Here is a 24866-nt window from a genome sequence, read left to right on the forward strand (position 1 = left end):
GACTGTTAGCTGCCTGAAGGAAACCATGCAAGGGAACACTGTGTGTTTTGAAGTCAACAAGTACAAAAATTGATAAAATACAGAATTCTCAACACACTCCCTGCTGGGTGTAGCATAGCTGCCCCTACATGGTCAGAAATATGTTAATTCTCATCTTTTGGGGACCATAAATAATACCTTGAAATCTTAAATATTTATTTGTATAACATAAAATATCTGAGCAGCATTTAAGGTTCAGCAATGTAAACCTTTTTTTAATCATTCATCCTGCATATGTTCTTAAATTTGAAACATTCCAGCCTAAAGAACTTTTATAACTCTTGTTGTCTTGTTTGTAATGAGCTTTGACTTTTCAGGATGAAGATATTTACAGCCTTTCCAGCGTACCACAAGAGGGAGATGGATCATCAACAGTGCTGTGGTATGAAATTTTCCTTTAGTAAAATACATGTAGAGAGGCTGAACATCATCTGACCTTGGTTCTATTGATTTGGGGAGTGGGAGAGTTTAGCACTGTTGAGTAGCGCATACAGGTTTCCACTCATGTCCCTAAATAATAAATTGTTAATTTTACTGTGATCACTCTTGACCTTTTTGATTAAAGGGCAGTTGACTCTCCAGGGGACTGTCTGTCAAATGTAAAATGGGACACATGGAAGCAGATGATCGATCTTGTCCTATAGTCAGAAATGTTATGTGGTGAGATTAGAAAATAAAAGGGATGCAGAGAAGGATGTCAAGAATTCAACGTGTGTGGGATACATTACTTGCTGCATACGCAGGATTTAGCATGTGCCTTCAATGTAGCAACAACACTAAAGGCACTGATACGGAAAGATCCCAGCACTATTCCATTTGTACTAATCCTCAGAATTTGTGCAGAAAGCCACAAATTTGACAGAGTGAGAAAATCTAGATCTTGATATAGTAAAAGCAAGGCAACAAAGCATAAATGCTGATTGATTTTTGCATTTCAAACCTTGTATTTGGGGCTTCCAGTGTTAAAGAGTTTTTTTTTTAACTTGATTTGACTTTATAATCTTCAATCAACAGCAGGGACTTGGTGAGTAGCAGCACTTCCCACAATTTGGACGAAAATGAAGAAAACTTCAGGTGTGAAAGGTGTCAAGGTGTTTTCCATTTTCTAAAAGGACTAAACTGTCACACTTGTCCACGAGAAGGAATGGGAAAACAGCTTTCATTGGAAGATGGTGTTAAGGCACAAAAGGTTAGGAAAATTATACACATTCTACTTTGAAAAGTCACAATGAAGCAAATTACCCTCAGTGCATAAGTGATGCTGTGCATATAAATCTGTGGATCAGTAGCTACTGAAAATACTGAAGTCCTCTTGACTTTAGAAGAGTGCTGCTGCAGCTGTGATTGTGTCATAGAATTCCTGTTGAGGAGGCAATGCCTCTTGTCAGTTAGTCACAAGAAACACAATGCATTGATTTGATAGCATAATAGATACTGCATAGAAGCTGTGATTGAGAGTTTGACCAAAGGAGAACTTGGTAACAGGAAAAAATGTCATGAAAGCTGACCAGGTTATTATTTTATAAACTCAACTGGTTAATCGACTTTTCCCCAACCCTGTACAAAAAAAAATTGTCTTCTGTTACTGGGGTCCACGTCTCCTGTCTAAGAAACTTGTGCAGCTGTGTATTTTTTTATTCATGTGTTTGAGTGTGGTTGTCACTGACTGAGGAATTTTTGACCTGCTCAATTAGAACACTAATTTGAAATATTATGAGTATTGTTAGATATTTGGAGACATGGTAGCAAAACGCATATGTTGCTGGACAGATACTTTAGGGGCGTGGACTAAACTTGAATGTTTGAAAAGCCAATTAAAATCTAACCAAAGATCTGGAAAATTTAAATAGAAAAGTCAGAATAAGAATCCCATGTCTTCTCAATGAGTAATGCCGCCCCTGTATTCGCTAGATTGTCATTTTTAAAACAATTCTGGTCTGCTCATGTCCTTTAGGGAAGAAAGTCAGCTGTCTTTACTGAACTGGCCTCTATTTGACCACAGACACACTGCATTGTGATTGACTTTTGCCTGCCTTCTTAAATGGGCTAGAAAGCCTCTCGGGGTTGTCAATCATTATTAAAAAGTCACTGCAGTGGTTCAAGAAAATAGCTGACCAGCACCTCTTGGGTCAGTTAAAGATGGATGTTCTGTGCTGTCCTGCCAGAGGCACCTAAGTCTATATACACACCATCATCATCATCAACTTGGAATATTTTAGTGGGTTATTGCTAAGAAATTTGACGAATACCATTTTGTAATTCTAATTTTAGGTGACTGATAATGGAATTGAGAAAATGGAACATGGTGGATTGTTCTTTCAGTATCTGGAGGATAAACTCAGTGCTCTTCTGCTAAAGAAGCCACTTGAGGAAAATGTGACAGTGCCGTTAGTGATTCCAGTGTCAGTGCCTGTAAAATCCAAGAAAGATGGCACATCTGTTAAATCTGAAAATTCACCAGTTACACCAAGGAAGTCAGTCACAACAAAATTGACTGATCTAATAGTGTCTTCAAATGACAGCTCTGCCCAGGTGAGAATGGTCTTGGCTTGTCTAATTGTTTGGTGCCATAGTCATACTAATAAATTTGCATGATAACCCAAGCAGCACTTAATGAAAATAGAAAAAGCTGGACATGAGTAGCAAGTTATTGGTTGAAAAGTTTTTTCTGAAATGTAGTACTTTCTTTGGATCTGTTGAGGGAAGTTCTGCTTCGGTTTCAGTTTGCCAGCATTTATGTTCTTTTTCATCTCTCAGTGACTTGCGATTATACTATGAAACAGGTATTTCATCACTGTACAATCCACGGAGACAGTAAGGACTGCAGATGCTGGAAGCCAGAGTCAATAGACATGAAGCTGGAAAAGCACTGCCTGAAAAGTTGACTTTCCTGCTCTTTGGATGCTGTCTGACCTGCTGTGTTTTTCCAGATTCACATCTATTGACACAGTAAAAGTCATAATTTCTCTTCTATTATGAGCCAGTAAATTATGTTGTGATGCATTAATGATTTTGTAGTGACGTCGGTCAACATTCAGACAGTGTTGTACTAACATGAATACTTTGGAAATTTATAATTTCAAATGCCTGTTACTTTTTAAAGAATTGTTTGTTGCAGGTCACTGAAACAGACAAACAAGCAAATGTAAATTGTAGAGGCAATTCCAAAAAGCAACGTAAGAAGCGATCTCGTCCAGACCCTCTCTTTATCCCATCACCGGCATCAAATCAGACTGGGGTGCTGCCAGGGATGGTACTGTACCAGAGCCATATGCGTTCCCCTGTTTGCTTAGCAGATCACCTTCTAGAGAAAAACTTTCAACCTCCGCCATACACACCTCCCCCGATGTTGAGTCCCATCCGTCATGGCTCAGGACTTTACTTCAACAGGATCTGTTCTTTGTCTGGAAGTAAGGCATCACACAATACATACCCTCCTAAAGGAATTCTGGCCAGTGTTGTAGGTAAACATTTTTTTCAGTTATGCCATTATAAAGGTTTTGTTGATCATACATAATTAAGACTTTAGTGTAAACTTAATTTATACAATTTTAATTGAGTTGATTTGTATAAGTTTGCTCGCTGAGCTGGAAAATTCATTTTCAGAGGCTCACTAAAGATGTTATCTAGTATGGTAATGAAACATCTGAAAATGAACCTTTCAGCTCTGGGAGCAAACCTACATCCAGAACCTCCACCTGAGCAAATCTTCTCAAAACTCGTTAATTTGTTTAAATTCGTGAGAAATGCCTTAAGTGTTAACTATCGTAAAATAGGCGAAAATTAATTTTACATAAAGCGGTCTCAGATATTCCATTAACTCATTGAGAAAAATAAAAACAATCCAACGTGTTATTTTTGCAAAAAAAAGTTACACCTCTTAAATTTATTTTAGAAATGCTATGTGAGAGTACTGGGGAATAGAATACTTCAGATATCCATGGTTAACTTTAAACAGTTCAAGTTAGGTATAGGACAGGTTAAGGATAGCATATAATAATGCCCTCTGTTTTATCACTCAGTTCTTTTAGCTCAACATGAGAACACTCCCTACTGCCCCCGGTGGGACATTATCATTATCCATAATTTATGACTACCATTTTCTGTTAATTATCAACAGATTGCAAGCAGCTTTGTGCCATGTCATGTCTCTGGTTTTATATTGATGCTAATTAAGTGTCTTAAATGGAATTAATCTTTGCAGGCTCATTTCAATTCCTACAGAGCTTGGTGAGAAAAAGGACTGAACAGGTCAACATTAAATTGACTGTTCCATCCAAGAAATTACATGATGTTCTGTTTAAGAAATGAACTAATGTTGCACTGGTAGTGACAGTTCTGGGTGAGGAGGTGGACATTTAATAACGTTAGGGCTGAGTCACTTTGGGGCAAGATAGAGGGAACTTTACATCACATTGTAGCTAGCAGAGTACCACAAAAATCAGTGTTGAGGCTACAGTTATTTACAATATGTGTTAATGACTTGGATGAGGAAAGTGAATTTACCTCCCTAAATTTACAGATGACACAAAAGTAGTTGGGAAGGCAAGTAGTGAGGATGACGCAGTCTACAGAGGGTATAGGCAGATTGAATGAATGGGCAGAAATACTTGACAAATGAAATATAATGTGAGAGGTGTAAGGTTATGTTCTTTGGCATAGTTAAATATTACTTAAATGGGGAAAGACTGCAGAAACAGATCTAGGGGTCCCTATGCATGAATAGTATCCATGTTCAATGGTCATGGGAAAGGCCGATAGACCACAGCTGGAATACTGTAAACAATTTTGTTCCCTTTATCTAAAGATAGATATACTGGCATAAGAAGCAGTCCAGAGATGGTTCACTAGGCTGATTCTGGATTTGGAAAGATTTTCTTATGAGGGGAGGTCGAAAAAGTTTGGCTTGTTCTCATTGAAGAATGAGAGGAGATCTTGTTGAAATATAAAGGATTCTTAGGGGGCTTGCTAGGGCAGAGATGCAGTTTCCATTTGTGGGAGAGTCTAGGCTGTGTAGTTAAGTGCAACAACAGTTAGCTCGATGGGCCAAATGGCATACTTCTGCTTCTACTTGTATGGACTTGATTCTCCCATATTAAAACAAAAATTGCTACAATTGAGCTTTTTTTCCTAAGGTTGGTGTTGCAAGCCAGGAAATTTCCCAACTCCAAGCTACCCACCTTGGTAGCAAAAGACTGTGCCCAGCCTTTAGACATTTTTGGATATTAGTAATGAGTATGCACACATCTGATGATTTTGTTTTTGTGTGTGCAGATTTAAACTTGCTATTATTCTTTAAATAATTCTGTCCTTTACAGATGGTGTAGATGGAATTTGTGGTATCTCTGTGGTTAAAGATGACTCTATAGTCACCATAGAACCGTAAGTTAGTTTTTCAATTTCAGACTATTTTACTAGCATTGACTCTCCAGAACATGGAACTATCAGCCTTATTGTGATTTGTATCTTTGGAGTGAAGACTTTATTTTTTTACTTGTTGTTAAACACCAGCAGAGATGTTGTAAAACGTTGGCTCCTATCAACAGGTGTTCCAATTTCCATCAGACCTTGGTTAGAAAATGTGTTTGTAGATGATGGGTGAGAGGGTTGCATTCAGTGGATGGTCAAGCTCAAAGTGCTTTCCTACCACCTACAGCTCAATTGATCACTAACATGCACTATCCTAATTTACAAAGACAGTTAGCTATTCTGTTGCTCATTTATCCAATGTGGGCTTCATTGTAAATGTCAGAATTTACTGCTCATCCTGAATTTCCCTTCAGGAGATTAGATTATGATGCTGAATGATCAGGCTAGGATTAAAAGGACATTGTTTGAAAATTAGGGCTGGCTCTCTCAGCAGTGAAATTCGGAAACATTGACGATTTGTGTCATGACACACAGGGGCAGTACATTCGAAATTAAGCCTCCTATTCCCAGAGTTAAAAATCACACAACACCAGGTTATAGTCCAACAGGTTTATTTGGAAGCACTAGCTTTCGGAGCACTGCTCCTACAGCAAGTTCTTGTGGAGAATAAGATTGTAAAACACAGAATTTATAGCAAAAATCTACTGTGTGATGTAACTGAAATTATATATTGAATAATACCCAGATTGTTTGTTAAGTCTCTCATCTTTTAGAATGACCATGTTGGTTTCAGTTCTTTCATATGTAAATCTCAAAACTTTTTTTAAAAGTTACATTCTCGTGCACTTTAACAATTGGTGTCATGTCTGCCCAGATAAGGTTTTGAAGGTGTTAACTCTCTGTGAGGCTGTCTGTGCCACAATGGTCAGATTGATTCTAATCTAAAAAACAGATATACAGAATCTTACATGGATTCATGCAGTTTTTGAACAAAGTAAAATGTAATTCTGCAATTGCAAATTCACCCCACAAACTTACATGTGTATGAGAGGGGAAGAGAGAGAGAAAGATGTTTTCTCCTTCACTAGGCTGGATATTTCTGACCCAGGAAACTCAAAAAATAGGAGCAGGAGTAGGTCCTTCGATCCTTTCAAGTCTGCACCCATGAAGTATGATCATGGCTGATCCTCCAGCTCAGTACCCTGGTCCAGCTTTCTCACCATACCCTTTGATCCCTTTAGCCCGAAGAACTATATTTAACTCCTTCACGAAAACATTCGATATTTTGGCCTCAGTGCTGGCAGAGAGTTCCACAGGATCACCATCCTCTGGGTGAAGATACTTCTCCTCTTAGTCTCAAGTGGTTTACCCCATATCCTTAGATTGTGACCCCTGGTTCTGTGTTCCCCAGTCGTTGAAAACATCCTGTCTAGGCCTGTTAGAATTTTTTGGTTTCTATGAGATTCCTCTCCTTATTCTTATAAACTCCTGATTAAAATCCTAACCAATCCAGTCTCTCTCCATTCGTCAGTCCTGCAATCCTAGGAATCAGTCTGGTAAACCTTCATTGCACACCATCCCTGGCTAACATCATTCCTCAGATAAGGAGACCAAAACTATACAGTACTCCAGGGCGTCTCACTAAGGCCCTGTACAATTGCAGCAAAACATCCCTGCTGCTGTACTTGAATCCTTTTGCTATAAAGGCCAACATTCCACTGCCCACCTTTACTGCTTACATGCTTACTTTCAGCAGCTGGTAGACAAGGACATCCGGTTGTTGTTGCACCTCTCTCTTTTCTAATCCATCACCCTTATGATAACTTGCTTTCGTGTTTGGTACCGAAGTAGATAACCTCATATTTCTCCAAATTATATTTCATCTGACATGCATTTGTCCACTCACTCAACTTGTCCAAATCACACTGAATCATCTTTGTATCTTCCTCATAGTTCACCCTTCCACCCAGCTTTGTGCTGTCTACAAATCTGAAGATAGTACATTTAATTCCATCATCTAAATCATTAATATATAATGTGAATAGCTAACTAATCAAGAAATTGTTACTGTGTTGAGCACTTCTGAATGCACACAATTGGACCTAGTTGAAAAGCCAACCAGAAGTCTTTCATTGGTCAAAAATTGTCCCTAATGAAGCAAGATTATATACACAACTCACAATGGGTTCCAGTAACTTCCTTTTAAAATGGCAACAGTATCTTCTCCCATTTTTAAATCCACAGTTCAATAAAAGGCAACTTTTGCAGTGGTAGAAGTTCTGCACTCTTTCCACAAATGGCAACTAATGCTCAATCAGTTTTAAGTCTGAGCTTGAAAGATTTTTGTTAACAGTATTAAGGTTATGGGACAAAAATGAATATGCACAGTTAGATGGCAGACCAAGTATGATCTCATGGAATGACAGAACAGCCTGAAGGGTTAGGTGGCCTGCTGTGCCTATGCAACTAAATGGCTAGCAAGTTTATATCAGAGACAGATGCAAGTCTAGAGTTGAATATCACTCAGGGTGGCAGACTTCCTTTTCAGTAGATATTGATGATGGATTTTTATGAAAGATCAGTGGTTTCCCAATAGCCGATGTTTTTAGAATTAGAATCAGAATCCGTACAGGCCTTTGGAAGCAGGCCTTCAGCCCAACAAGTCCACACCGACCATCTGAACAATATCCCACCCAAACCCATCCCCATTACTCTACATTTATCCCTAACTAAAGCACATAACTGACATGTCCCTGAACACTATGGGCAATTTAGCATGGCCAATTCACCTAATCTGCGCATCTTTGGATTCTGGGAGGAAACCGGAGCACCCGGAGGAAACACATGCAGATGCTGGGAGAACGTGCAAACTCCACATAGTCGCCTGAGGCTGGAATCGAACCCGGGTCCCTGGTGCTTTGAGGCTGCAGTGCTAACCACTGAGCCACCATGCTGCCCCCAATTAATCTTTATTACAGATTAATTTCATAACTAAGTTTAAAAGGATATGGAAGATATAGACTGTAGGGAAATAGATGGTGACATCTTGCAAAATGTCCAGATTACAGAGGAGGAAGTGCTGGATATCTTGAAACGGTTAAAAGTGGATAAATCCCCAGGATCTGATCAGGTGTACCCGAGAACTCTGTGGGAAGCTAGAGAAGTGATTGCTGGGCCTCTTGCTTAGATATTTGTGTCATCGATAGTCACAGGTGAGGTGCCGGAAGACTGGAGGTTGGCAAACGTAGTGCCACTGTTTAAGAAGGGCGGTAAAGACAAGCCAGGGAGCTATAGACTGGTGAGCCTGACCTCGGTGGTGGGAGGGAATCCTGAGGGACAGGGATGTACATGTATTTGGAAAGGCAAGGACTGATTAGGGATAGTCAACATGGCTTTGTGCGTGGAAAATCATGTCTCACAAACTTGATGAGGGCAGAGCAGTAGATATGATTTATATGGACTTCAGTAAGGCGTTCGACAAGGTTTCCCATGGGAGACTGATTAGCAAGGTTAGATCTCATGGAATACAGGGAGAACTAGCCATTTGGATACAGAACTGGCTCAAAGGTAGAAGACAGAGGGTGGTGGTGGAGGGTTGTTTTTCAGACTGGAGGCCTGTGACCAGTGGAGTGCCACAAGGATCAGTGCTGGGCCCTCTACTTTTTATCATTTACATAAATGATTTGGATGCGAGCATAAGAGATACAGTTAGTAAGTTTGCAGATGACACCAACATTAGAGATGTAGTGGACAGCGAAGAGGGTTACTTCAGATGATAACAGGATCTGGACCAGATGGGCCAATGGGCTGAGAAGTGGCAGATGGAGTTTAATTCAGATAAATGTGAGGTGCTGCATTTTGGGAAAGTAGGACTTATACACTTAATGGTAAGGTCCTAGGGAGTGTTGCTGAACAAAGAGACCTTGGAGTGCAGGTTCATAGCTCCTTGAAAGTGGAGTCGCAGGTAGGTAGGATAGTGAAGAAGGCGTTTGGTATGCTTTCCTTTTATTGGTCAGAGTATTGAGTACAGGAGTTGCGGCTGTACAGGACATTGGTTAGGCCACTGTTGGAATATTGCGTGCAGTTCTGGTCTCCTTCCTATTGGAAAGATGTGAAACTTGAAAGGGTTGAGAAAAGATTTACAAGGATGTTGCCAGGGTTGGAGGATCTGAGTTACAGGGAGAGGCTGAACAGGCTGGTGACCGTATAGAGGTTTACAAAATTATGAGGGGCAAGGGTAGGATAAATAATCAAAGTCTTTTTCCTGCGGTGGGGGAGTCCAGAACTAGAGGGCATAGGTTTAGGGTGAGAGGGGAAAGATATAAAAGAGACCTAAGGGGCAACTTTTTCACACAGAAGGTGGTACGTGTATGGAATGAGTTGCCAGAGGATGTGGTGGAGGCTGGTACAGTTGCAATATTTAAGAGGCATTTGGATGGGTATATGAATAGGAAGGGTTTGGAGGGATATGGGCCGGGTGCTGGCAGGTGGGACTAGATTGGATTGGGATATCTGGTTGGCATGGATGGGTTGGACCGAAGAGTCTGTTTCCATGCTGTACATCTCTATGACTCTGACTTCCTCAGCAGCCTTATGGGATTTAAATTTATTTTACTAGATCATTAATTCAGACCTCTGGATCCCTTTAGCCTCTGGGTAATGAATCTACTGACACAGTCAACATAGTACCACAGCTACTACAATACCCATTAATTGATAGAGGAAAACAATATACTAACCTTAGTAATGAATTCTGAGATTTATTTGCTTGCTTTGGTGTCTCCTCATTGGTAAGCTAGTTGAGGTTAGGATTTTTGTGTATGAAGGATTGAGAGTTCTCCATTCTCTCCAATTGGCCATTTCATTCACTTATGATCCAGCATAATTGTCATTTCATCCTGTGTAACTTGCTTTAGGCATATTAACATTGGAACACGGTTCCAGGCAGAGATTCCGTTACTGCAAGACAAGTCATTACTTGATGATAGCGTTCACCAAGCAGATCTAGTTTGGAAACCATGGGATGACATTGAAACTAATAAAATCACTCAGATGAGAGGTAAGTTTGAGATTTCTTTTCTTTTGAAAAATTATTATTTTGTATTTTCTTAAAATTTCTTGAGCTCATCGGGTGATTGGAAGCTAGAGTTCTGGCAGCAGAAGTAAATGTTGTGATCATGCGTTTCAAGCTAGCTGCCTTAATCTGTTTGTCATGAAATCTCTGCTAGATGTAGTTAGCTTATTTGATATAAATACGAAAATCCTATCCTGTATTGTTGCAGATCAGAAAGTTTTGACTTATAACTGCTATAAATTATTCTTTTGCAAATGAGTAGTCATGTGAGGAACTCAAACTGTGAGTACATGATTTAACAAATTATTTCTGAGAAAAGTTGCATTTTGTGAAAACCTTTCGTCTTGCACTTACCAATACAATTTGTATGAAATAACAATGTATGGGGAAAATTTGATATTCTTATGAATTGTCATGATGAGTATAAGATGAAAAGCTTTGACAAATTTGTTTTAGCAATACTCAAGTTCTTTATTCCCAAACTACAAACTGAAAATTAGTAAATTTAGGCCAAGGAAAGTCTTATGGAATATTCTTGCAATTTTTAATCATTCAGAGAGTGTGAATTTCTCTCATCATAACCACAGTAGAGAATATAGTGATTTAAAAAAATAAAACTTACTGTTTATTGTTTGTTTTTTACTCATTATTTGTCCATCTGGTTTAAGTCTTGAAATGTGAACTCTGAGTAGCTTCAAAGATCTGCTTTGTTTAAAACTGAATTTTATTCTCTGCCACAAGCCCCCCCCACACCTCCCCCCCCTCAAAATTTTTAAGGTATTTCGATTTTTAAAACTGTGGGCAGAATTTTTATGTTGCTCCCCATTGACAATATTTTGGTGGGGGAGAATGTAAAATGTGACTGGTAGCAGGAATGGGATGGGTGTGGGAAGGTTCATTTGAAGCCTCTTCATAACCGTCTCCACACAACAGTCCAATCGCACTCCCCAAAATTTCACTTGTGTCCGTTTTGTTTACTAATGTCCATACAAAGGATACTTGGGGAAGAGTTAGAAAATCAGATCTCGCTCCTGGCCATTATTCAATAGAGGGCGCAAATGTGTTTGTGGATGTTGGACTTAGCATCTTTTGATAGAGGGTGGAGAGGGAAGAAACAACAGATGACGCTGTAGCATTTTCTACTCAAATTGCTCAGTTTCTTATGGTGATTTTCTCTAACTTACTTTTCTGCAGTGACAGATCTGTTGAATTTAGCTTGTTCGAGTGTGCTGCCTGGAGGAGGTACCAATTTGGAATTAGCTCTGCATTGTCTACACGACACCCGGGGAGATATTTTGGTAACCAGCTATGTTCATTTCTTTGAAAATGCATAGTGCTTGTTCTGAACTATCATAATTGGAATTTTATTCCTTGCTCTTCACTAACTATCTTTACCATTATTTATCATCACCCCGTTGAAAAGCTTACTTGAATATAGTGGAAATGAGGGTTTTACTTGTAATATAGATAAAGGAGAACCAGAGATGTGTTGGGATTTTTAGAAGGCTTTCAATAAGTTCCACAGAGGACATTAGTAAACAAAATTTAAACAGATGGGACTGGGGTGTAAATACTGCTATGGATTATGAATTGCTTAACAAACAGAAAAATTAGTATTCTAAAGATGGCAAGCTGATCGTCATGAGGTACTGTATGGATCAACAGTTGGATGACAATTGTTCGTAATCTGTACAAATGATTTGGATGTGAGTTCGAAATGTCGTATTTCCAAGTTTTCTGGTGACACAAAACTACATTGTTCAATGTGTGCAGGAGGGTTTTCTGACACAGTATGTAGACAGGCCAACAAGGGGCAATGCCACTTTGGACTTAGTACTGAGGAATGAACCCTGCCATGTGTTAGATTTGGAGGTAGGTGACCATAATTTGATTATGTTTACAATAGCAATGGGCAGGGATAGGTATATACCACAAGGAAAGAGGTAGAACTGGGGGAAAGGCAATTATGATGCGATTAGGCAAGATTTAGGATGTGGAAGGAAACTGCAGAGGATGGACACTCTTGAAATGTGGAGCTTATTCAAGGAACAGCTACTGCGGGTCCTTGATCAGTATATTCCTACCAGGCAGGGAGGTAGTTGTCGATAGAGGGAGCCATGGTTTACTAAAGAAGTTGAAGCTCTTGTCAAGAAGAAGAGAAAGGCTTCTGTGAGGATGAGGCATGAAGGCTCAGTTAGGGGGCTTGAGAGCTACAAGTTAGCCAGAAAAGATCTGAAGAGAGGGCTAAGAAGAGCTAGGAGGGGACATCAGAAGTTGGATAGGATAGTATCAAGGAAAACTCTTAAGCCTTCTGTAGGTATATCAGGAAAAAAAAGAATGACTGGTCCTAATCTTACTTCAATCAAAGATAGTAGTGGAAAGTTGTGTGTGGAATCTGGGGACATAGGGGAAGTGCTTAATTAATACTTTTCGTCAGTATTCACATTGGAAAAGAGCAATGTTTTGAGAATACGGAGATACAGACTACAAGATTGGATGGGATTGAGGTTGAAAAAGAGGACTTTTTAGCAATTTTGGAAGATCTGAAAATAGTTAAGACCCCGGGGCCAAATGGGATTTATCTTTGGATTCTCTGGGAAGCCAGGGAAGAGATTGCCGAGCCTTTGGTTTTGATCTTTATATCATCGTTGTCAACAGGAGTAGTGCCAGAAGACTGGGGGATAGCAAATGTTGTTCTGTTGTTTAAGAAGGGGAGTCGAGACAACCCTGGTAACTATAGGTCCCAGTGAGCCTTACTTTGGTTGTAGGTAAGGTGTTGAAAAAGTTTATAAAAGATAGTATTTATAATCATGTGGAGAGAAATACTTTGATTAGGGACAGTCAACACGGTTTTGTGAAAGGTAGGTAGTGCCTCCCAAACCTTTATTGAGTTCTTTGAGAAGGTGACTAAACAGGTGGATGAGGGTAAAGCGGTTGATGAAGTATATATGGACTTCAGTAAGGCATTTGATAAGGTTCCACACGGTAGGCTATTGCACAAAATAAGGAGGTTTGGCATTGAAGGTGATTTAGCAGTTTGAATCAGAAATTAGTTAGCTGAAGTAAGACAGAGGGTGGTGGTTGATGGGAAATGTTCATCCTGGAGCTCAGTTACCAGTGGTGTGCCACAAGGATCTGTTTTGGGGCCACTGCTGTACATCATTTCTATAAATGATCTGGAGGTGGGCGTAGAAGGATGACTTAGTAAATTTGCAGATGACACTAAGGTAGGCAGAGTTGTGAATAGTGCCGAAGGAAGTTGTGGGTTATAGAGGGACATAGATACGATGCAGAGCTGGGCTGAGAAGTGGCAAATTAAGTTTAATGTGGAAAAGTGTAGGTAGTTAATTTTGTATGAAATAACAGGAATGCAGAGTACTGGGCAAATGGTAAAATTCTTGGCACTGTAGATGAACAGGGAGGTCTGTGTCCAGGTGCATAAATCCCTGAAAGTTGGCACCCAGGTCAGTAGGGTTGTTAAGAAGGCATATGGTGTGTTGGTGTTTATTGGTAAGTGGATTGAGTTTCAGAGCCACAAGATCATGCTTCAGCTGTACAAGACACTGGTAAGACTGGAGTATTGAGTGCAGTTCTGGTCACCGCATTATAGGAAGGATGTGGAAGCTTTGGAAAGGGTTCAGAGGAGCCTTATTAGGATGTTGATATGGAAGGAAGGTCTTACGAGGCAAGGCTCAGGGAATTCAGGCCTGTTCATTGGTGAGAAGAAAATTGAGAGGTGACTTAATTGAGACAAATAAGATAATCAGAAGGTTAGATCAGTTGGACAGTGAGAGCCTTTTTCCTCGGAAGATGAAGGCTAACATGAGGGGACATGCTTTAAATTGAGGGGTGTTAGATTTAGGACAGGGGTAGTTTCTTTACTCAGAGTAGTAGGGGCATCGAATAGCCTGCCTGCAACAGTAGTAGACTCGCCGATGTTAAGGGCATTTAAATGGGTATTGGACATACATATGGATAATAATAGAACATTGTAGGTTAGATGGGCATCAGATTAATTTTGCAGGTTGGTGCAACATCGAGGACCGAAGAGCCTGTAATGTGCTGTAACGTTCTATAAAATTGGAGATGTGAGCTGAATCCAAGGAGGCTCCAAATGGATTTGGACAGGCTGTGTATGGGCAAGAACAGGGCAGTTGGAATACAATGTGAATAAATGAGAGATCATCCAATAAGGTAGAAAAAAATCAGCAGGGCATGGTATTTCTTAAATGGTGGGAGGTTGGGAAGCATTGGTTTCCAAAGAGACTTGGGTGTCTATAGAATGGGTCACTAAAAGCTAGTGTGCAAGAGCAGCAAGCAGCTAGAAAGGCAAGTGGTATGCTGCTGTTCATTCAGAGATAAATACAGGAGTAAAAATGTCTTGCTGAACTTGTATAGAACCTAGGTGCGCTGCACCTTGAGTATTATGAGCAGATTTTGTTTTGTTATCTAACGAAGAATATACTTGTTATAGAGGGAGTGCAACAGAGATACATCAGACTACTCCCTGGTAGAAGACATGGGATGTGGAAATCACTGGCTGGGCCAGGATTTATTGTCTATCCTTCATTACTCTTGAAGATGGCAGTAAGCTGCTTCCTTGAATCACTAGAGTCCACTTGCAATGTTGTTAGGAATGGAATTCCAGGATTCTCACCCATCATCACAAAAGGAATGGTGATATATTTCCAAGTCAGGATGTGAGGGTCTTGAAGGGGAACATGTAGGTGATGGTGTTGCTACGTATTTGCTGCCTTTGTTCTTCCTGATTGTGGGTTTGGAAGCTACTAAGGAGCTTTGGGGAATTTCTGCAATGTAGCTTGTAGATAGTACTCACTGCTGCTACTGAGTATTGGTGGCGGAGAAGAGAAGGAATGAATGCTTGTTGATGTGGTGTCTATCAAGTGGACTGCTTTGTGTTGGAGTTCCACTCATCCAAGCAAGTGGGAAGTATTCAGTCACACTCCTGACGTCTACCTGATAGATGTTTGACAGGCTCTGGGAAGTAAGGAGGTGAGTTGCTCGCTGCAAGAGTTCTACTCAGTTAGCTGTTTTTGTACCCACCATACCGACGTTGTTAGTCCTGTTCAGTTTCTGGTCAGTGGTAAAGCACAGGATGTTAACAATGGGGAATTATGAGCCAGGAATGCCACTGAATGTTTAGGGATGACATTCATTGGATGGTTATAATTTTCTCTTATTGGAGATGGTCATAGTCATGACATTTTTGTGGCACAAATATCAGCTGATTTACTATGAGATCCTGGATTTGTATTCTGTGGAGTTTTGAAAAATGAAAGGTGACATAATTTAAACTACCAGAGTTCTTGCAGGCTGTGACAGGGTGGATGTAACAGGGAGCATATTTCCCCTGGCTGGAGAGGAACGTGAGGGCAGTCTCAAAATAGGGGAAAGGATGTTAAAGATGAGGAGGAATTACTTCATTCTGAGGATGTTTGCATCTTTGGAATTCTCATAAAATCCCTACAGTGCTGCAGATAGAGGTCATTCTGCCCATCGAGTCTGAACTAACCCTCCAAAGAGCATTCCACCCAGACTCTCAACCCTTCTAATCCACCTCGCTTCCACATACCTGGACACTATAGAGCAATTTAGTGTGGCCAATCCAATGGCACCTCATTGTACCGTGGGAGGAACCCAGAGCACCTGAGGAAACACATGCTGACACGGAGAATGTGCAAACTCCACACAGACGGTCACGCGAGGCTGGAATTGAACCTGAGTCCCCGGCATTGAGAGACAACAGTGGTAGCCACTGTGCTACCCTCTGAGAATTACGGGAGCTCAATAATGGAGCATATTTAAGTCTGAAATCTCTAGATTCATTGATATTAATGACATCAAGTAATTTGACAATAGTTGAGGGAGAAATGTGGTAGAGATAGAATGATCAGCTGTGATCTTTTTGAATAGTAAAGCAAGCTTAATGGGCTGAATGGCCTACTCCTATTTCCTGTGTTTTTAGAAGTCTGACAAGTGAAGGAGTAAACATAACGCATAATACTACTTTTGCATGTTTTAATAGTTTGTGGTCAGTCAAGGTAGAGTTAGGGCAACTAATTCTCAGAGATAAAGGAGGTGCAGTGGAAGTATTTGTTAGATGTAATCAACTCAAGTATGCTGTAACTGGACACAAATGTTATGCACTTACATTGCCACTTGCCAATTCTGGCCACAAGGAATGCAATGATTCTGCAATAGTTAAAAATCATACAACACCAGGTTATAGCCCAACAGTTGTTTTTGGAAGCACTAGCTTTCGGAGCACTGCTCCTTCATCAGGCATGTGTGAAGCATAAGACACAGAATTTATAGCAAAAGATTACAGTGTCATGCAACTGAAATGATATATTAAACAAACCTAGAATGTTGTTAAATCTTGCTTCTTTTAGAATGGGTTGCAGGTTTCAGTTCACTAATATGTAAATCCCAGAATTACTATTAAGTCACAGTTTCAAGATAATTTAAGGTTTGATAAAATAATGGTGACAACACAGACAATGCATTTAAGGTGTGAGATTAAAGTCTGTCTGTATTCCAGTCTTGAGTCAGACTGGTTCTATTTCCAAAGTGGAATTTACAAAATATTACATGGATTGACTGCCTGCATTGACGCCTATAAGGCGGACTTTGGGACAGGCAACAACGCAAGTGACTGAGCAGAGGCTAACAGCCAAGTTCGGTACCCATGAGGATGGCCTCACCCGAGACTTTTGGGTTCATGTCACACTACAGGTGACTCCACTACACTATTCTTTCTCTTCCCTCTCTCTTCCTTTCTCTCTCTTACATACAGACCTTCTCTCGTACACACACTCTCTATCTCATACACACATACAACCCCCAGACTCTCACCCATGCATGCACCCTCTCACAGGCTTATACCTCATCACACACAACAGACAGACACACACACACACACTTAACCAAGCTTGCACACACGCAAACACATACTCTCACGTGCACTCCCACTCTCACACACATGCACACACACATTCTCTCTCCTGCACTCGCACACAGTTATAAGTCTATTTATAATTGAATTTGTATTTGCAGATACATTCTATTTTGCTGAAAAAGTGCACAACCTGCAGGCAGTCAATCCATGTAATATTTTGTAAATTCCACTTTGGAAATAGAACCAGTCTGACTCAAGATTGGGTACGACTCTAACCTCACACCTTTAATGCATTGTCTGAGCTGAGATGTCACTTTTTTATAAAACCTTAAGAATGTGACTTAAAGATGTTCTGGGATTTACATATTAATGAACCGAACCCTGTAACCCATTCTAAAAGAGAAAAGACTTAACAACAATCTGGTTTTGTTTGATATAAATTCTGAGTCTTATGGTACTGCTCCACATGTACCTGATGACGAAGCAGCGCTTCAAAAGCTAATGCTTCCAAATAAACCTGTTGGGATTATAACCTGCTGTTATGTGATTTTTAACTTTGTCCACCCAAGCCCAATATCGCCTCCTCCACATCATGGATTCTGCAATCGTCCCACCCACTTATCCCTCTTTGGCCTCTTGGCTGTGGAGTGTGTGACTTGCCGTTAGGTATCTTTCGGCACCTTCTCCCCCTGTCTCTGTGAGTTTTTGCTGGGTGCTTTGGTTCTTCCCACAGTCCAGAGATATGCATGTTGGTGGATTGTCAGGTGGCCTTAGAGTCTGCACTGGAATTGGCCAAGACTAATTTCTGTTGCAGTTTGTTTAAAATCACAAGTTGCAAGTCACAATTCACATCTCTATAAATAAAGCCCCTGCTTTGTGTTATACAGCAAATTGTGTGGATTTAGAATTCAGTTACATTACGGAATTAGCATGTCAGACTTTTATATCAGATTTCTTACCTGATATTTTGAAATGCATTAACTTTCTTAGAATGGCTTCAGATCAAGTTTATTCAAATGTGTTAATTCAGATTCATCTTATTTCCGGCTCCTCTTGATATTTGTTTTTGTAGGCTGCCCTGGATATGTTACTAATGAAAGGTGTAAGGCGAGACCCTTGTCACCCCTTGGGAGATTACCACTACACTGGTAAGAGCACAGCCACTTACATGAAAGATAGATTCAATGTTCAGGTGGTTCAGTAGCTTCACTGTTTTCAGCACTAAACTCTCTGCCTTGACAGATGTCGAACCCAACCTCATTTGGTTGGACAAGCTAGCTGGCACTGCTGTACGGCAAGAGCAAACCCTAATTTTGGACTGCAGAAAGCCTGTGTCAATAAATTTGATTAATACCTGTTGGAAGGGAATTAATTTGTAAATGTAATCAGCAGGTCTTATGTTTGGAAATAGAGTCCCTGTTTGGATAAAACAGCTGTCTTCATTTCCTAAATTTTCATTTCTCACTCTTAAGCTTTCTGATGTTCAGCTCTTCACCTGGCTGGAATTTAGCTCCCACCTGGGTGTTATTAATTGAAACGGAAGCATTTCAGTGGACTTAGAAACAGAATGTACTGGGAAGACTGTAGGTCTGGCAGCACCTTTGAAATAGTGGAGCAGAAAGGAAAGGTGCCCCAGAGCAAAAGGCAAAGAGAATGCAATGGTGGTCAAAAAAAGATGTAGAGTAGATATTAATGAGAGGTGTTAGTAACAAAAAATAGGTCAGTTCTGTTGAGAGCAAATCCATGCAAGCAAAACACTTGATCCGGGATTTGGAGAATGAAAGAATCAAAACGGAGAACAGAGTTCATTGAGTCAAGAAATTAAGGCCATGTTGACTCCTGAAGGTTGTAAAGTATCTTAGTGGAAAATGAGGTGCTATTCCTCCATCTTGTGTTGAGCTTTGCCTGAACACTGCAGCAGGCTGAGGATGGAAATGTTAGCATGAGAGCGAAACTGTTTATTGGAATTACCAAGTCTGCATTTTTTTTTCTTGCCACTGCAGAGGGGACACATTGTGAGCAAAGAATATAGTAGATTGAAAGAAATACAAGTAAATTGCTAATTCACCAGAGAGGTTTGTTTGGGACCTTGGATTGTGCGAAGGGAAATGTTGAAAAAGAAATGTTGCATCTGTAATTACTATAGCGATAGTTTTAGTATCAACTCTTTAAATGTTGGGTACAAGACTAATCCATCCAAGGTTAAAGATATCGTAAGTCATTATCTTCTCTGTGTTGGTGGACGATGTACAGGACAATTTGCTCTCTCATCTAAATGGTTGTCTTTCTTGCCTATGCTTGCTTGTTTGTAGGATATTGAGCTGTGGTGGTAGTGGGCTGAGTTCAGATCTGTCCTTGTACGTACCCCACATGTGCTATGCAGATGGATAGCCAGGAGTAGGAATGCTGGCTGAATGTTTTCTTTCTCTCTCTATCCCTGGCCTTCAGCACAAATTGAGCATCGAACCTGAGGCTTTCCTACTGTTTATGACTAGCTAATTTCTGCTGAGTGAGTTTAACCATGGAGCTTTCACTTTTTGTATAGCAAGGATAAGAATGGAGAGTAAATAAGATTATTATCTTTCAGCAAACATCCTGTTTTATATTGGAAGAGACCATTTCAATTTGAATCAGCACCTGTACTGTCTCCCTGTTTCTAAGCAGTTTCTTCTTACCTCATGTATAGCATCAATTTATGATTCACTGATTCCCTGGTGAAGAGGCAAACAGATTGTTGGGCTGGAGCTCCATTGCTATGTTGTTCCATATCACTGTGTGCTGGAATTACAATGTTTAGGCCAGTATTGATCATTCTGTCAACATCACAAGAACAGATTATTTTGGGAGCTTGTTTAATGCATGTTTGCTGCTTCATTTCTTGCATTTTAACAGTGACTACATATCAAAAATAAAAGTACTTCATTGGCTGTAATGTGCTTTGCAACACCTGAAAGGAGCCATTGAAATGCAAGTTATTTTACCACTACTTGTCACTGTGTACAGATGTTTTGCTACTGCTCTTCAGCACCTTGTCTTGGAGCTCCATGATCCTATTACTCCAAAGCTGTGTGCCAGAACATCAGTGTGTTTTGACACCTAATGGCAATCATCAACAAATTAATGAACCTAGAAACCATGCACTTCTTTTGACTGACAGGGTGAGTGGGACCGCTTTCTGCTGTGCATTCCTTTTCCATTTCGCCAAGTGATGTGGTTCAGCACTGATGTCATTAATAATAGCCAAGCTGTTACAGAGGTGAAATAGATATATCTTATACACTTCATAAATAAACAGCTAAAAAAAAATGAAAAGTGACTTGAAGAAATCTGTGGTGAGACCAGAAACTGATGCAAAGAACAGATCAGTCAGTATTGAAAAGAGACTGTTCCGTTTGAACATTTCTTGATTTAAATGATTGACTGGAATTTAATGAGTTTTCTCTTTCATGTGCTGATGGTCTGGGGTGTAATTCCAGCACATCCTGTACCCTTTTCAAACTTTTGACAGTTGCTGTTTGTCATTTCACCTGTACATTAATTCTTCAGGGTTTTCTTTTGAATTTAGGTACTGAGAAGTGGACTACGGCAGAGAAAAGGTTGTTCAATAGGGCAATTTGCCTTAACAACAAGGATTTCTTCCTGATGCAGAAGATGGTAAGAGATAATTAAATGGCAAAATTAGCATGTTAAGTCAGTTAAGATGCACCGTTCTTCAACTTGTAAGAAATTGAGCCTGTGTAGTATGTTAAATTTGCTGTAGGCAGTTCATACCTTCACTTGGGTGGTAAACTGATGTAGCAGGATGCTGACTCAAGAGTGTGTTGCTGGAAAAGCCCTTCATCGGGAATGAGGCTTGTGGGCTGGGACTGAGAGATAAATGGGAGGGGGGTGGGGTGCGGGGGGGGGGGGGGGGGGGGGGGGGTGAGATGGGTAGCTAAGAAAATGATAGGCAGATGAAGGTGAGGGAGAAGGTGACAGGTCGGGGGGGAGTGATGGACAGGTCTGGAGGGTGGTGCTGAGTTGGAGGCTTGGGAATGGGATAATGTGGGGGGAGGGGAAATGAGGAAGCTGTTGAAATCCACATTTATCCTGTTGCAGAGTCCCAAGGCAGAATATGAGGCGTTCTTCCTCCAGGCATCAGGTGGTAACGGTTTGACAGTGGAGGAGGCCCAAGACCTGCATGTCCTTGACGGAGTGGGAGGCGGAGGAGTTGAAGTATTCAGCCACGGGGCAGTGGGGTTAGTGGGTGTGGGTGTCCCAGAGATGTTCTCGGAAACTGTCCACAAGAAGGCGTCCTTTCTCCCCGATGTAGAGGAGCGCACACCGGGTGCAACAGATGCAGCAGATGACATTGCTAGAGGAACAGGTAATGTTCAGACGGATGTGGAAGGATCCCTTGTGGCCTTGGATGGAGGTGAGGGGAATGGTGTGGGCACAGGTTTTGACTTCTTGTGACAGGGAAAGGTGCCAGGAGTGGGATGGGGCTGGTGGGTGGTGTGGACCTGATGAGGGAGCCGTAGAGGGAATGGTCTTTCCAGAGTGCTGATAGGGGTGGTGAGGGAAATAAATCTTTGGTGGTGGGGTCCTTTTGGAGGTGGCGGAGAATGATGCGATGTATGCAGAGGTTGGTGGGGTAGAAGGTGAGGACCAAGGGGTTTCTGTCCTTGTTGCATTGGGAGGGGTGGGGTTAAACTACGGTGGTGCGTGAAGTGGAGGAGATGCGTTGTAGGCCGTCGTCAACCATGTGGGAAGGGAAGTTGCGATCATGGAAGAAGGAGGCCATCTGGGACTTTGAGGTGGAATTGGCCATCCTGGGAACAGCTGTGACAGAAGCAGAAGAATTGGGAATAAGGTGGGCTTGTAGTAGATGTCTGTGGTTAGTCGGTCGCCGGAGACAGTGATGGAGAGGTCCAGCATGGGGAGGGAGGTGTCCGAGATGGTCCAGGTGAATTTGAGGTCAGGGTGGAAGGTTTTGGTAAAGTTGATGAACTGTTCAACCTCCTCATGGGAGCATGAGGAGATGCTGATACAGTCATCGATGTAGCGGCGGAACAGGCGGGGGGGGTGGTGCTGGTGTAACAGTGGACCATGTATCCGACAAACAAGCAGGCATAGCTGGGTCAAACGTGGGTGCCCATGGCTACCCCTTTGGGTCGAGGAAGTGGGAGGAGAAGTTGATGAGGGTGAGGACCAGTTCAGCCAGGCGGATGAGGGTGTCGGTGGAAGGATATTGGCTGGTATAGCGAGAGAGGAAGAAATGGAGGGCTTGGACACCTTTGTCACCGCGGATCGATGTGTACAGGGACTGGATGTCCATGGTGAAGATGACACCCAGGGGCTGGGGAAATGAAAATCTTGGAGGAGGTGAAGGGCATGGGTAGTGTCATGAATGTAGGTGGGGAGTTCCTTGACTAAGGGGGACAGGACAGTGTCGAGGTGGGAAGAGATGAGTTCAGTGGGACAGACGCAGGCTGAGACAATGGGTCGACCGGAGCAATCAGGTTTATGAATCTTCAATAGGAGGTAGAATAGGAGGGATTCATGGACAGTGACGTTGGAAGATGTGGGTGGGAATTCCCCAGAGGGGGATGAGGTTGTGGATGGTCTGGGAGATGATGGTTTGGTATTGGGAGATGGGCTCATGCTCAAGGGGGCAGTAGGAGGAGGTGTCTGTGAGTTGGCGCCTGGCTTAGGGGTGTAGAGGTTGGTGCATCACACTACTACTGCGGCCCCCCCCGCTGGGGTTTGATGGTGAGATTGGGGTTGGAGCGGAGGGCTGTGCATTGTGAGGGTGGGAGGTTGGAGTGGGTGAGGGCGGTGGACACATTGAGGTGGTCGATGTCCCTGTACCCAACCCTTATTCCCAATTCCTCCACCTCTGTTGTAAGTGTTCCCAGAATGTTCTGGATGCTGCATGTTTTACATTGCTTGTGCCATTAGTCTATGGGTTTCCTAGGTTACACTGCCATCTTGATCTCAGTAGTATTAAATATTGGGGTCTTGTCCAAAGTAGTTTTGATTCGGGCAGTTCATATACAGAGGGAGCTTTCACCTCGACAGTCTGAACCTCCAGCATTCGGAGCAAATTGGATTCTGACTGCATTACATCATCCAGTATTTAATCAGCGAGCACTAACTGCACATTACTAGTGCATGATCTATTTATAACTTGACCACGGAATTTGTAAGAATTAAATAAAAGATGATATAGCCTAAACTATATATTTGGGTTAGCAGGATGCAGTGGCTCCAAAGTAAAATGTAGTATTAACTCTGTCGAGAAACGTTTTACAGTCAAACATCTCGGGCACCCTTGGTAAAACAATCACAAAACTATAATTGATTAAATATTTGTCTATTATTAATAATACTGCATTATGAAGTTGTACTGTAACTTTAGATTGTTTGTTCCATTGAGAATTCCCTGCTATATTTCGCAGTTTGCTGCTACCATCTAGTGATAAGAGAAAAGGACTGCATCTGTTAGGATTTTAAGTGATGTTTCAAAATGAATAACTGGCTGATGCCAGTAAAAGAATTACTTTATATTTGTGTAACTTGGGATTGAATCCAGTGCAGAGAATAAAACTCTCTCTACAAAAAAATGGTTTGGACATAGAAAGCCTTTCAGCTTTATCTTTCCATATTCCTATTCCAAGTTGTAACTGTTTCTTAAATCAGTCTTTCCTGGCTTACTAAACTGAAGGAACTTGAATGAAATAAATTAGGAAGGGGACTATGACCACCTCTATGAGCTCACAGCATATACCACTATTTTCCACAAAGAGGTCATTGATTTGTTTTTCATTCATGGCACAGGGACATCACTGGCCAGGACAATATTTAATTTCCATCCCTAATTTGAAAGTCAATCATTGCTGTGGGTCTGGAGTCATATGTAGGCCAGAGCAGGTAAGGACAACTGTTTCCTTGCCTAAAGGACATCAGTGAACCAGATGGGGTTTTCCTGACAATCAACGATGGATTAATGGTCATCATTAGATCAGAGTTTTATTGAATTTAGATTCCACCATCTGTCATGCTGGGATTTGAACCTTGGTTACCCAGAACCTTGGTTGTGTCTCTGGATTAATAGTTTAGTGATATTACTACTAGGTTGTTGCTTCCCCTCTGTGTTAGTGGAACTGTTAGAAATTGCTGTTTTGCAGTGGAACTGTCCAGCAGTTTAATTCTAAAATTGAGAACTTCTAGTTGTGAGCATCGGTAAGTATTGAGACAGAGCAGCTGATGAATATAGGACAGACTATGCATTAAGGCATTATTACAATTATTCTATATCAAAAAAATCCACCAGACTAGACTGTCTGTCCAGTTTAAAACTCTATAGATGCCCATGTTACCTTCAAGACTGTTCAACCAGCTGAATCAAAACATATTTTTCAAAAAAGGGATGATTTAAACACTGAGTAGTAGGATGCATCCTTAGTAAAGATTACAGAACAT

General features: G+C 41.2%; 1 protein-coding gene across 1 annotated transcript in view; it reads left to right on the top strand.

Annotated features, from left to right (window-relative positions):
• LOC140454690 (zinc finger protein 541-like) overlaps nt 1-24866 on the top strand; it is a 53878-nt gene that overhangs the window by 21980 nt on the left and 7032 nt on the right. The window contains exons 7-15 of the mRNA XM_072549617.1: nt 357-421; nt 1054-1228; nt 2311-2571; nt 3158-3503; nt 5358-5421; nt 10326-10468; nt 11678-11781; nt 18475-18550; nt 20968-21056. Coding sequence (XP_072405718.1) covers nt 357-421; nt 1054-1228; nt 2311-2571; nt 3158-3503; nt 5358-5421; nt 10326-10468; nt 11678-11781; nt 18475-18550; nt 20968-21056 — 1323 coding nt within the window. The remainder of the gene's footprint in view (nt 1-356; nt 422-1053; nt 1229-2310; nt 2572-3157; nt 3504-5357; nt 5422-10325; nt 10469-11677; nt 11782-18474; nt 18551-20967; nt 21057-24866) is intronic.

This window comes from Chiloscyllium punctatum, chromosome 29 (assembly GCF_047496795.1).
Source record: "Chiloscyllium punctatum isolate Juve2018m chromosome 29, sChiPun1.3, whole genome shotgun sequence".
NCBI classification, from domain to species: domain Eukaryota; kingdom Metazoa; phylum Chordata; class Chondrichthyes; order Orectolobiformes; family Hemiscylliidae; genus Chiloscyllium; species Chiloscyllium punctatum.